The sequence below is a fragment of the Chinchilla lanigera genome, unplaced genomic scaffold (assembly GCF_000276665.1).
Source record: "Chinchilla lanigera isolate Chin_1 unplaced genomic scaffold, ChiLan1.0 scaffold00024, whole genome shotgun sequence".
Lineage (NCBI taxonomy): Eukaryota > Metazoa > Chordata > Mammalia > Rodentia > Chinchillidae > Chinchilla > Chinchilla lanigera.
In genome coordinates, this window is record NW_004955425.1 from 5,170,067 (window position 1) to 5,182,932 (window position 12,866).

At 36.0% G+C, this 12,866-nt stretch overlaps 1 protein-coding gene across 6 annotated transcripts in view; it reads left to right on the top strand.

Annotated features, from left to right (window-relative positions):
* The window catches only part of Atad1 (ATPase family, AAA domain containing 1), a 62,472-nt gene extending 51,960 nt beyond the window's left edge, over nucleotides 1–10,512 (top strand). For 5 of the 6 annotated variants that reach the window (XM_005385882.2, XM_005385883.2, XM_013514805.1 and 2 more), the window contains 2 exons: nucleotides 7,407–7,540; nucleotides 8,838–10,512. In XM_005385882.2, coding sequence (XP_005385939.1) covers nucleotides 7,407–7,540; nucleotides 8,838–8,958 — 255 coding nt within the window. In that variant the 3' untranslated portion in view covers nucleotides 8,959–10,512. The remainder of the gene's footprint in view (nucleotides 1–7,406; nucleotides 7,541–8,837) is intronic. The other variant, XM_005385884.2, reaches the window with a different exon arrangement.
* The last annotated feature ends 2,354 nt before the right edge of the window (nucleotides 10,513–12,866 follow it).

The window sequence follows — 12,866 nt, forward strand, 5'->3', positions numbered from 1 at the left end:
ATGGTTCAGATTTTTAAATACATAAATAGTGTGAAGGAAGAAGTCTCTTCACCCCTATATTTCTTTATTCTTTCAGATTGGCATTATGCCTCTACAAGCACATTAGAACATGCTGTTATTCCTGTCTCCTTTTTTCATATGAGCCATGAACACTGTTCTGTCTTGATTTTTTTTCACTTATGTTTGTAATCTTTCCATATTACCACGGAGTTTCCTTATTTTGTTTTCTCTGCCCTGTGTAGGATCCCTTTGTGTCACTATACTGTAACTCATTAAATACAAGCCGTACTGAAGGACATTCAGGTTGATTCTGGCCTTTCACTATTAATTAAAAGTACTGCATTGAATGATCTTACATGTGCACAATTTTGCAGGACTGTTATTAGGGTGAATTTTCCGGAAGAGGAATTGCTAGATCCAAGAATAGGACATTTATACTTTGATAGCTATTGCAAATTGTCCATGCCTGTTTACCAGCAATAATGGACTATACCTCTTCCCTTGTTATGGATTTTGATTTTCTTCTTGTTTCTTGAGACAGAGTCTTGCTGTGTAATTCAGGGTGGCCTTTAACTGTCTATGTAGCCCAGGCTGGTCTTGAACTTGTTGCAGTTCTCCTACCTCAGCCTCATGAGGCTGGAATAATAAGTGTGTACCACCACATCCAGCTTGTTAAGGAATTTTGTGCCAATAGGACAGCCAGTCTTTAGAGATGAAATGAGTATTAATACATATTTTTAAGAGTTTAAAATTTTTTTCTGTGAAATTACATTCTTTGTCCATTTTATTTATTAGGGTTCTTTTTTTTACAAATATTTGTAGGAACTATATGTGTAAAGAGATTCATTCTTTATATGATTTAAAAATTTTTTTCTAATTTGCATTTTTGTTTTTATTGGGAATTTTTTTCTCCATTTGTGGCTTTTGTATTTTAAATATAAATTAAAACCTTTTTCTTTTCTTAAGTTTATGAAAGCACTTTACATATTTTCTAAGCTCCTGTTACTTTTTCTAAAACTGGAGCTGAATGTAGTATTTGAGTAGCATTGTATTTCTCTATCCCAAACTTGTTACCTAAACTGAGTTCGTTTAAAGTAAGAAGCCAAATAGATTCCCCTTGTCAGCAACCTTCATATTTCTGTGATTTGTGTGTTTTCTCTAATCGCCATCTAACTCGTAGCTCCTTTCCTGCCCTCTTTCTGTACCTCCCATGTCTTCTCATCATATTAGATATGTAAATATTTTAGTTCTATCTGAGAGAAGAATGGAAAAACCTCAATAATATTATACCTACTGGAAAATTTAGTTTCTGTATAAATTTCCTAAATGTCTTTATAGTTTTAACTGTTTTTGTTTGACTCAGGATTTGTAAAAGTTCATAACTTGCAATTATTCTAGTTTTTAAGTCTCTTGTAATCTATAGACTATAGTTTCTTCTATCTCCGTTTCCTCTTTCTCCCACTTTACTTTTAAAGTTATTTTCCACAGTCCAAGTTTTGCTGATTACACAAGCAGTTATACTCTACATTTGGTTGGGTCAGGAGACCACATGAGATTCAGGTTCATGTTGGTGGGGAGGGAAGAAAAGACAGGACTGCTTCTTAGGTGGAATTATATTTTTACATCAGGAGATAGGTAGTATCTGCATGTCTATGGTTTTATGTTTTACGTTAAAATCTTCGCTTTATTAGGAATTTGCCTGGATAGTGTACTGTGAGTCCCACTTTCCTTTTGTTTCCCTAGATGGATTCTGAATTATCCAAGCACCATTTATTAAATAGGCCATTTATTCCTCACTAAAGATACCAGCTTTATCAAATTCTTACATATATTGAATGGGTTTCTAGGCTTTGAATTGAGGTCATTGTTCTGTATGCACTAGTAGCACACTAATTATTAAAGCTTTGTAAATTGTAATAATTAGTAGGGCTAGATACCCTCATGTTGTACTCCAGCCTGAAAGTTATTATTTTTTTTTTCTTTGTATGGGTTTTTTTTTCTGTATGAATTTTAGAATCAGTTTGTCTTACTTAGGAAAAATAAGCATTTGTACTTCATCATTCAAGAGAATTAAGATCTTTTTCAGTGTTGACATTTTCTGCCTAATAGTATAGTGTTTCTAGTTAAATCTTCCTTTATGTCTTTCAGCAGTATTTGAATTTATTTAAAATATATCAAAATGGGCCTGGGATATAGCTCAGTGGCGCAAGTGCGTGCCTGGCAAGCATGAGGTCGTGAGTTCAATTTCTGGTACCCAAAAAAAAAAAACAAAAAAAAACAATAAAATATATCAAAATAACTGTCTTAGTCCATTTGCTATTGCTATAACAGACTACCCCAGGTGAGTAATATATAAGGAAAAGAAGTTTATTTAGTCCATAGTTCTGGAGGCAAAGTTCTAAGCGTCTGGTAAGGGCTTTCATGCTCTTGTTAGCTCATGGCACAAAAGGATAAGGGAGAGTGAGCACATGCAGAAGAGACACAGTGCGACCTGCAGACTCCATAACTAACCCACTGTCTGATACAGGGCTATTCTTGGGGCCTACATCCCCACAATCCAAGCCTCTTCCATTGGGCTCCACTTCCCAGCAGCATTGCATTGGAGATTGAGTTCCCAGCACATGAATTTGGGTCCCTTACCTGAACCATACTAGTGATATATGGTACTTAAAGCTTAAAGAACCTATCAGATTGTAAAGATTAAGCCCTATTAACCATGTCTGGGGTGTAGGGCCCTTTGAAAAAGAGCTAAAAATTATACAGCTTTTCCTAGGAAAACTACATATGTACATGAACTGTTTTGTACAGTTTCAGGGAAATTCCAAAAATCCTGTTTTTTAGGTCAGCTGTTCCTATCTTAGACAAGAAATCAGGAAATTACAGTTTGCCTTTTGACTTGATATTTGATAACGGCTTTCACAATGCCATTGTATAGTTGTAGTGCTATTTAGATAAAACACTTCATTGATAAACATATAACAAGGCTAGGCATTAGCAGAAGGAAAGAATATTTAAATTTAAAAATGTTACTGAGTTAGGCAATACAATCTTCCATTAAATTTTGAAAAATTACGTAATGTATTGTTTAACTTGAAGTTTCTATAAAATTATAAACAACTACTTCTTAATAGTATTTAAATTTCTAGCTACACTGTGGTCACTCTCATTCAAAAGCACTTGTTAACTAATTTTTTCCTTCTGCTAATGCCTAGCCTTGTTATGTGTTTACCAATAGGTAGTATTTATATGTTGAAGGTATATTGCTTCTTCAATAAAATTGGAAAGAAGTTCATACAATTTTGTTAAAAGATGCCTCACGTCAGTAGCACCTATTTCATAAGTGAGCACCATCACGCTTATACGTTACTGAGCAGAACAAGGGTTTGTTAGTAAAAATGAACTATTGGACTTTTATGTTTTGTGAGTTTTTCTTCTCTAAAGAATATATTGATGCTTTTGAAGTGATCCAGCATTCTACACTTTTAAATTCTTTATTAATAGAGTTGTTTAACATGATTCTCTTCTTTAAAAAAGGTAGGGTAAGCTGAGAGTGATGGTGTACACTTGTAGTCCCAGCTAATTTGGAGGAGTCCCAGCTAGTTTGGGTAAGATAGGAGGAATGCTGAAGTCTAGGAGTTCAAGGCCGGCTTAGCATAATAATATCTTGTCTTTAAAAAAAAAAGATAGTTCAGGCTTAAAAGTTTGCTTGCTTGTTTTTGTTTTTGTATGTGTGTGATATGGGAGATTGAACCCAGGGCCTTTGCATTGAGCTTTATCCCCAGACCGACCGTCTCTCTGTCCCTCTGTCCATCCGTCCATTTGTCTATCTGTCTGTCTGTCTATCTATCAAAATTGTTTTTACAATTTTGAGATAAGGTCTCACTAAATTGCCCGGGTTGGGTTTGAATTTGCTAATGCTCCTGCCTTAACCTCCAAGAGTATGGGGATTACAGGTGTGTGACACACCGTTAAAGTTTGAACTAGTGTAGAAAAGGAATTACCATTAATAAAATTTATATCATATAAATGCATCATGTCTGATTCTAAAGTAAGGAAGTAGCTTTTTTTCCTCAAACTGCCTGAGGTGAGACATTTTATGTAACATAATGGACACAGTCAACAAGCATACGCTTTGGAGGCAGACCCGAGGATCTCCCACATTTTGGCTTGACACTTCCCTTCAGTGCGTCATTGGCGAAATATGGTTTAGCGTCTCTGTGCCTCATTTTTCTCATTTGAAAAACAGAAGCCAGCAAACTCATGGAATCATTTTAAGAATTTAACAAAATTATATATGTAAACTTCTTAGAATATCACAAATATTAACAGGTATGTTAGTACAGATATTAACACTCAGTATATGATAATGAATAACTGTGTGTAAATAAATGCTGTTCTTGGGTTACGGGAAGAAGTTCATGGCAGAGCACCTGCCTATCATGTGGGAGACTGAGTTCCATCCCTCGCACTGCAAAAAGGAAAAGAAAAATGCTCTCTGTGCTTTTTTCTAATTTTGCTTATTTTTTCATGAATATCTAATGTGTATATCTAACAATAAAATGGGCTACTTTTTGAGTGCTTTCTATGTGTACCAAGCATTGTGGTGAGTTATACATTGTTCTGTTTATGCCTCAGTTTTCTTTTTTTTTGTTTGTTTTTGTTTTTTGAGACAGGGTCTCATTATGTAGTTCAGGCAGGCCTCAAACTTGTGATAATCCTCCTGCCTCAGCCTCCCAAGTGCTGGGATTACAGACGTGTGCCACCATGCCCAATTTGTGCCTCAGTTTTCTACAGAGTGCATTTTAGTCCTATTTTACAGTTGAGGTAGTAGAGAAGTTAGACAGTAACTTGCTCAGGGTCACACAGAGAAGTGACTGGAACCTTCCTTCTTGCTTTGTTCATCTTTGTAACCATATCATTCAGTCATACACAAAGTGTGTACGACTGTTTAGGAAATAGTAGCGTGAATGTATTGATTCATCGGAGAGAGGAGGACTGATTTTAACCACCTCAGCATATAATTTGGAAAGTCTTTTAAGGTAGTTTTTTAAGTTTATAAAGTGTTTCAAACATATAAACAAGTAGTCTTGTATCTGTTGCCCAGATTTAACAGGTTACTTTTAATATATGTAATATTTGCTTCAGATGTTTTTAAAGTTACTTTATATTTATTTCTTTCACTTCATGTTTTTAAAACAAGTATAGCTTTAATGACTAAATGCTGCAACTTCTGTTTACCTGCACCCCATCACGACCTAACCTGCTGTCTAGAAGTTGATAGAATTTATTAGCTCCATGAATATATGTAAACAGAAACTAATACAGTGGTACCTCGGTTGAATCTTTCCATGATTCTGATCACAAACTGAGTTGGACAAGAACCAAATTTCTTTCAGCTACTATTTGCCTTGTATGTCATTTTTCGACCTCTTATTTTTGACTTTTTTTTTTTTTTTTTGTAGTGTTGGGGATTAAACCTAGGGAGAGCCTGATATTAAACTACATTCCCAGTCTTTTTTATTCTTTTTTAATTTGAGACAGAATTGAAGTTGCTTAAACTTGTAGTCCTTCTGCGTCAGCCTCCTAAGTAGCTGAGATGACAGGCGTGCAATTGGTGTCAACAATTTTTCTTTCAAATGCAACACAAAGCTTTTTTCTTTAGGGTAGATGTAATTATTTAAACCTCAGATGGGTACATTTTAAAAATTTTATGTCTTTAACTAGCTTAGCTTAGTCTGTTTGCGTTTGTGGTGGTTGCTGATGACTTGGAATGCATTCCTATTTCAATGCTTTCCATTTGGCGTGTCTTTCTTTTGCTTTCCACCTCTACCCCCGTGTCCCGTGCTCATTATTACAGCTCTTACATTTTTCCTCCCTTTTAAACCTTTCTGTACTCATTGCAGTCACATATTTTTTTGCTATTCTTTAGTGATACTTCTAATATTTTTTGACATGTGTGTGTAAAGTCTAATTACTAGTATCTGCCCTCTTTGCAGTGCTGGAATTGTAAGACGTTAGAATGTCTTAACTATAGATGCTCCCTGCGTCTTACATGCTCTTCCAAGCCAACATTTTGGTTCCTCATTATTTTTTACCCCAAATTAAATGATGATTAATTGTAAAGGTTGTTTAGATTTATGTTTTTTCATGATTTTGTTTTCTTTGCCACTTGCACACTCCTGTTTTCTTGCTTAGTTCTTTTTATCACAGTACGTGATTTCTCTTCATTTGGCTCTCACATTTTGGAATGAGAGCACTATCATTTGAGGTCAGAGTTACAGAGCTAGCAGTAGACCCCATATTCTTGCATGTTCAAGTCCCCAGACTGTATGTAGAATTACTGTTTCATTTATTTATTTATTTTTTCTTTTGGTACCAGGAATTGAACTAACGACCTTGTTCTTGCCAGGCAGGTGCTTTGCCGCTGAGCTATATTCCCAGCTACTGTTTATTCAAACATGAGTCTTCCACAAGTGTAGATGGGAAATTAGTAAAGACAGCATTTTACATCATTGGGGAAAATCAGTGTTGGCGAACCTTTTAGAGATGAATGCCCAAACTGCAACCCCAAATCCATTTTACTTATGACAAAGTGCCAATACTTCAATTAAACCTGAATATTGATGTTTTACTTCAGAAAAAGAGATGTTATAATTAACATCTTTTGTTTTAGAAGAAAAACAGCACACGTGCCATAGGTTTGCCACCACTGGGGGAAATAGATGTCATTTTGGCAGGTGGTTGCTCTTCTGGGTAAAACACAGTTCGACTTTTCCTACATTGTGACCTGGTAACCTTCTCCAGAAAATGACAGTGCTTACCTGGCGGGATTAATGAGTGAATGAGGCAAAGGAATCATTTACTAGATGATTAAATACATTTTCCTTGCTTTATTCTTCCATGACTGTTACTTGCTTTGAGTTAAAAGCAAGTTACTTGGTTTCACTATAACCTTAGGTTGGGGAACAAAACTAAAATGTAAAAGTAGTGTTGAGGTGGTGGAATATCAAAGCATTACATTTCAAAGGAAAGTTAAACGAAGTCTTTTTTTTGTAATGGACACTGGACTTAATAATACGGGCTATTTGTCAAATGTGTTGAATATATTATAGGAACATCAACTCAGTACCTTCCTGAGAGGTACCAGTGTTAATCCAGCAGTGTTTGAATGTCTCCTCTGCCCCATCATACCAGTGTATCCAGTGAGACTTCTATTTTAGTCATTATACAGATAATGAGTATTACATTTCAACTGTAAGCTTTTATGGTTAAAAAGCTTCTAGAAACCAAAAGCATTTTTTAATGTTTCACTTTTTAAGTGTTGCAGTATCCTTAAATTTCTTTAAGATAGATGTTTGCAGTATATTGTGTATCTGCTTTTTAAGCATGTTTCATATTTCTTTAAGGTGGACAGGCACGTAGACCTGCTAGAAGTTGCTCAAGAAACTGATGGGTTCTCAGGAAGTGATCTAAAAGAGATGTGTCGAGATGCTGCCCTCCTCTGTGTCAGGGAATATGTTAATTCTACATCAGAGGAAAGGTATGTAGACTTGGACTGGATTTCTAGTGTTATCAAACCTGTTAGAGCTGGTAGGTTAGCTTTGTTTTTGTAGTTGTTCTGTTTTACTTTATAATGGCAACTCTGCTTAAAGGAGTAAAATATAAATTTGAATTAGCAAACCCCTTTATTTATTGCCATTTTTCTAAGGGGAAGTTCTGAAAATGAAGAGAAGGACTGGGGAGATTCTAGAATGAGAGAGATGAATTTCTCTGGGTAATCTGGGGAATGAGTCATAGAAAACTGATAGAAACCTATGTTTCACATCTTTTAGGAAAATAGAGTTCTCTAGCAGCTCTGGATTGCTTCTGCATTGTAAATTCCATTGTATATAGAAATGAGTGCCTTGTCTTCTAGAAATTTCTTACGTAAATGAAGGGTACATGGGGCTGCTGAGGACTAGGCCTCAACTTTAACAATAATGTATTTCCTGAACAAACTGTTTGTCACTAAAGCAAATTTTATTTGAAAACAATTTCAAAGTATGGTGAGCTTGGGAAATCTGTTTTGTAGTACCTTTATTCCAGCCAAAATATTAGTAGACTGGAATAATTCCACCTAAAAGTTTCCCAAAGGGCTGCTTGCTCTAAATCAGTACTACACTGCATATCTTTCTGGAATATCAACTTACTAACAAAGAATTTCTGTAACTGTCAGTAAACAAGTACATTTTGGAGAATTGTGTGGAGTTCTCCAACTCCTGCCCCTGTGTTTCTCAGTCTCCCTTCCTGAGCTCCCTGACGTTTTCCCTCCAACACGCCTCATTTGCCTGTGGTGTCCTTGTGTTTAATTAACGTGTTGCCATGGCAAGTGCGTCCAAAAAACTTGCTTTTGTTTTTAAAAAGGTATGCATTAAAGCCGCCCTGTCACCTGGTAGCTGTGTAGGTACTGCTACTGGTCCTAGTCCCATTGTCAGCGCTCCTGAAAGTCATTGTGGAGAGGTTCACTGTGTTTATTGCTAGATTAATCCCATACTTGAGCAAAGGTGAGAATGCTTTTGACCTTTGCAGCCTTTTAATTTCCTACTTCTTAGCAGTTGTGTTAAAAGTTTTTTATAGCTTGTATATGTGTAAATAATTCCTGTAAGAATTTGTTTCTAGTGTTAATTATGGCTGTCTTTGAGGTCTAGAGTGGGAAAGAAACATTATTATACTCTTGTAAATTCAAAGGCAAATTTATTTTATTTTTTTACCACATGCATTTTTTAATCTTGGTAAAATATTTTAGGGAGGTGTAACTAAAATTATTTGAATACTCGGTGATTTTGTTTGCGTTTTAGTCATGATGAAGATGAAATCCGGCCTGTACAACAGCAGGACCTGCATCGGGCAATTGAAAAAATGAAGAAATCGAAGGATGCGGCATTTCAGAATGTTTTAACACATGTCTGTTTAGACTAAGAGTGAAGATCATTTGTACAGTTCAGTGATCTAGTTTCGTGTGCCCTGTTATCAGTTAGTGGGAGTAGCGTGGAAGGAGTACTCTGAAAACAGTGAGAGTCCCATGTTTATGGTTTTATACTCTGAATTCTAAGTTATTGAGGTATAGTTGTTACATAAGTGGTATTACTACTTGTCAAAAATCATGAAGAGGAACAATTTAATCCGGCCCAAGTGTGGGTGCTTGTGTCTGACCTCTTTAGCCATATGTTGTCACAGCCTTATAGAATCTAACCTGGTCTTAAAGGAATAAATGACTCATTGAGTCATTAACGAGAAGTGGGGATATGGTTAGGTGCTGGTTCTAGATACGTATGTCTGTATGTGTATGTGTGTATATTAAGTGTATATATCCACACATTTTTTATTGACATTCTGTAGATAGGTTTGAATACAGAAACTTTTTTTTACCCCAGCCACTGAATCCAAAAGTACCAAATAATATATAGCAAAGCTAAGATTTAAGGCTGTATCTTAACAGGTACAGTGATACAGCCATTTCTAGTTGTCATTTGTTTCAGCCTTTTCTAAGTTGAGCATTTTTCGGTCTGCAAGTGATTAGTTGAATCAGGCACATCTGAATATATATAAATGTGACTTAATTATAATGGTTATAAGGATAATCACATAAAAATACTTGATAGGCAGACACATGATCAGCACTGATTTCGCCTTTTTCTGCAAGCACATAAAACTTTTTAAAAGATGTTATATTGATATACCTGAAGGTGGATTGAAAGCCTTTTAAAAGAATGGGTTTGAAAAGCTTCAGCATCCTTTAAGATGTGTACATGACTTTCCTTCCTTCTTTTAATTTAATAGATAGTTCTGCTGTAACCATGTCTTTAAGATGCCATTAAAAGTTATGTTTTGTAAATTATGGTCAAATATGATTTGGTTATCAAAATTGAAATAGTTGTTTTAAGTACCTGTTACTAAATGAGCTAAAAATACTCATTTTATAACTTTAATTTTAAAAATTTTCTCAGCTTACGATTAATTGCCTCTTTACATACAAATGTGCAGACCAAAATTCACATATGTGTAATCATTTGTAACTACATTTGTGATGTTACATGTTCTGCACATGTTCTGCACATGAAACATCGCTTCAAATTCCACTAACCAGAACTCGGTTACAGGCACCAAAACGCATGGGGAAAGGGCACAGCAGTCGTAAGGTGCCTTCTGCATCACCAGAAATATTGTTTCAGATGCATTTGTTTTTATTATATTTATTTGAAAACTCCATCTTTGTTCATGAGTTACTGGATTCGTTTAATTTAATAATGCTTCTCAAAAATCCATTGACTAGTTCCTTCATTTGTACTTTGTGCAGGAGAGTTTACAGGAGAATACTTGGAATAGCAAAAGGCCAATTATGAACGGTGAAGATAGGAATGCAAAATAACAAGATACCAAAAATAAAACATTTTCACATTTTTAATAATTATATTACTATTTTATACCTGTAATAATAAAGGGGTCCTACTTCGTTGACTTTTCTCCACTTAATCCTTGGCCTTGTTAGTTAAATCTTACGGGGTTTAAGGTTTATAAAACTTGTATTTGGACAGTTTATATTTTGCATAAATTTTGGTATCTAATCACATATTCTGTTTTAATACAAATTACAATAATTGTTTAATCTTATAGCTAGTTGATTAGAAGTGGTAATGTATCCCTCATGTCCTTTCTTTTTATCTGACATTCAATTCAGAATATTGAAGTGCGGTTACTGAATGTGTTGTGGTTTTAATCATCAATTGAAGTTGGAGAAGTACACCAGCCCCACGTCCAGGAGTTATGTAGACATGTTAAGGCTATGAAGTCAATGAGCACACTATTTTTCTTTTTCTTTTTTTTTTTTTTGGTTTTTTTCCGGTACCAGGAATCGAACTGACGACCTTGCGCTTGCCAGGCAGGCGCTGTGCCGCTGAGCTAAATCCCCAGCCCAAGCACACTATTTTTCTATGATTTTAAAGAACTTTTAATGTTAAGTAATATCTATCCTTGTATTTTAGATATACTGCCATGTTTGCAGTTAGATTGTAGGTTCCCAAACATTTTGCTTTTGGTAACACTTAGATGTACGGCCTCTAGAGTGAGACTTCCCATTGATTAACTGTGTCCTTGGACTGGTTGTCTTACTTAGTTTGAGGGTGAGTCTCACTGTGTTGCCCAGGCTGGCCTTAAACTCCTGAACTTGAGCAATCCTCCTGCTTCAGCCTTCTGAGCGGCTAGAAGTACAGGTGCGTGATATCACATCTGATTGCTCAACTTAATTTGAGCATGTTTCTCCTCTATAAGTGGGGCTCTACAACACCCGCCTTAGAGGGTTAGACAGTGAGATAATGTACGTAGGGCAGTCAGCACAGTTACTGCTCAAATGTTAGCTGTCACATTAGTAGTGGTATTACTTTTACATACTGATACACATATCCTATTAACTGGGTTCAGTCTTTAAGCATTCAGTCTTTTTTATCATCCCTATGCCTGTAGTCTAGGTATTGAGAGTAAAAGGATCATCATCTGTGTGATCTGAAAGTCTTACTGTTGGAAGATCTCTGATAAGTCTGTTGTCTCATGTGATTCCTGTGCCATTTTAAGCAGCAGTTAGACACTCAGTATTTGAATCAGTTTCAGTATTGCCCTTACGATTTCTTTTCTCTTTTTCTTTTTTTTTTTTTTTTTTTGTCTTTTTGAGACAGGGTCTCACTGTGCAGTTCAGGCTGGCCTTGAACTCACTTTGTAACCCAGGCTGGCCTCGAACTCAAAACAATCCTCCTGCCTCAGCCTCCCGAGTGCTGGGATTACAGGCATGCGCCACCACACCCGGCTCTTTTCTATTTTATCCAGCCTGCTCCCTTGCAGATAGGCTCAAGTTCATCTGAAGAGGGGCTGGGATAATCTAAATATTCTGTATGGACCATAATAATCTCACAGGATTTAGTGTCCATCATTTACAAGCTTGATGCTAGATGAGAATGTCTCAAGCCTTGATGGTGCTTGTGTAACAATGACAGCAGCATCTCACCGGAAGAAACTATTTTTTACTGAAATTGTATTGTTTGTGGACAAGTGATCCAGCTTTCTTCTGCTTAAGGAAAATAAACTGGACAGTATACATTTTATAATTTTCCTTTTAGCTTCTCTGAGAGTCTGAATAGCTAAAACTCCAGTACCAGTGAGGTGCCTCAAAGCTAGAGAATCTGTCCACCTAGAGCTAACAGATACTCATAAGCTTGCTGTTTTTTGTACCAGGAATCAAACTCAGGGCCTCATCCTTGCCAGGCGGGCTCTGTGCCGCTGAGCTCTATATCCCCAGTGCTTCATACGCTTTCATTATTAAATTTGCTAGCAGTTTGCTCAGCACAGAGTCTTGTAATCTTTTTTAAAGTTAAAATTCTCTTTATGTAGAAAAAATTTCTTTCTTGTTTTAGTTTTAAAATTTATTTGAAACAAGGTCTCACTATGTAGTTCAGGCTGGCTTTGAACTCACCATGTAGCCCAGGCTTGCCTCAAACTTGTGGCAGTCCTCCTGCCTCAGCCTCCTGAGTGCTGGGATTCCAGGCATACATTACCATGCCTGGCTCAGGAAAAAAATTCTGTCCCAGTTATGTTTGTGAAATGTGTTCAGGAGAATTTGAACCTTATGAAAAATGGTCTCCTGACTAAACACAGACATCGTATGCACACAAGGTCAAACCTAAGGGAAATCATTTTAGCAATATGAGTAGCATCCTAGTAACACAGGCACAGAGTTGCTGCTGTTCGTATTAGTGACCCGTAAGTCTCATGAGGAAATCACTGAAGCAGGAGTATTTCTTTTTTTTTTTTTTTTTTTTTTTTTTTTTTTTTTTTTTTTT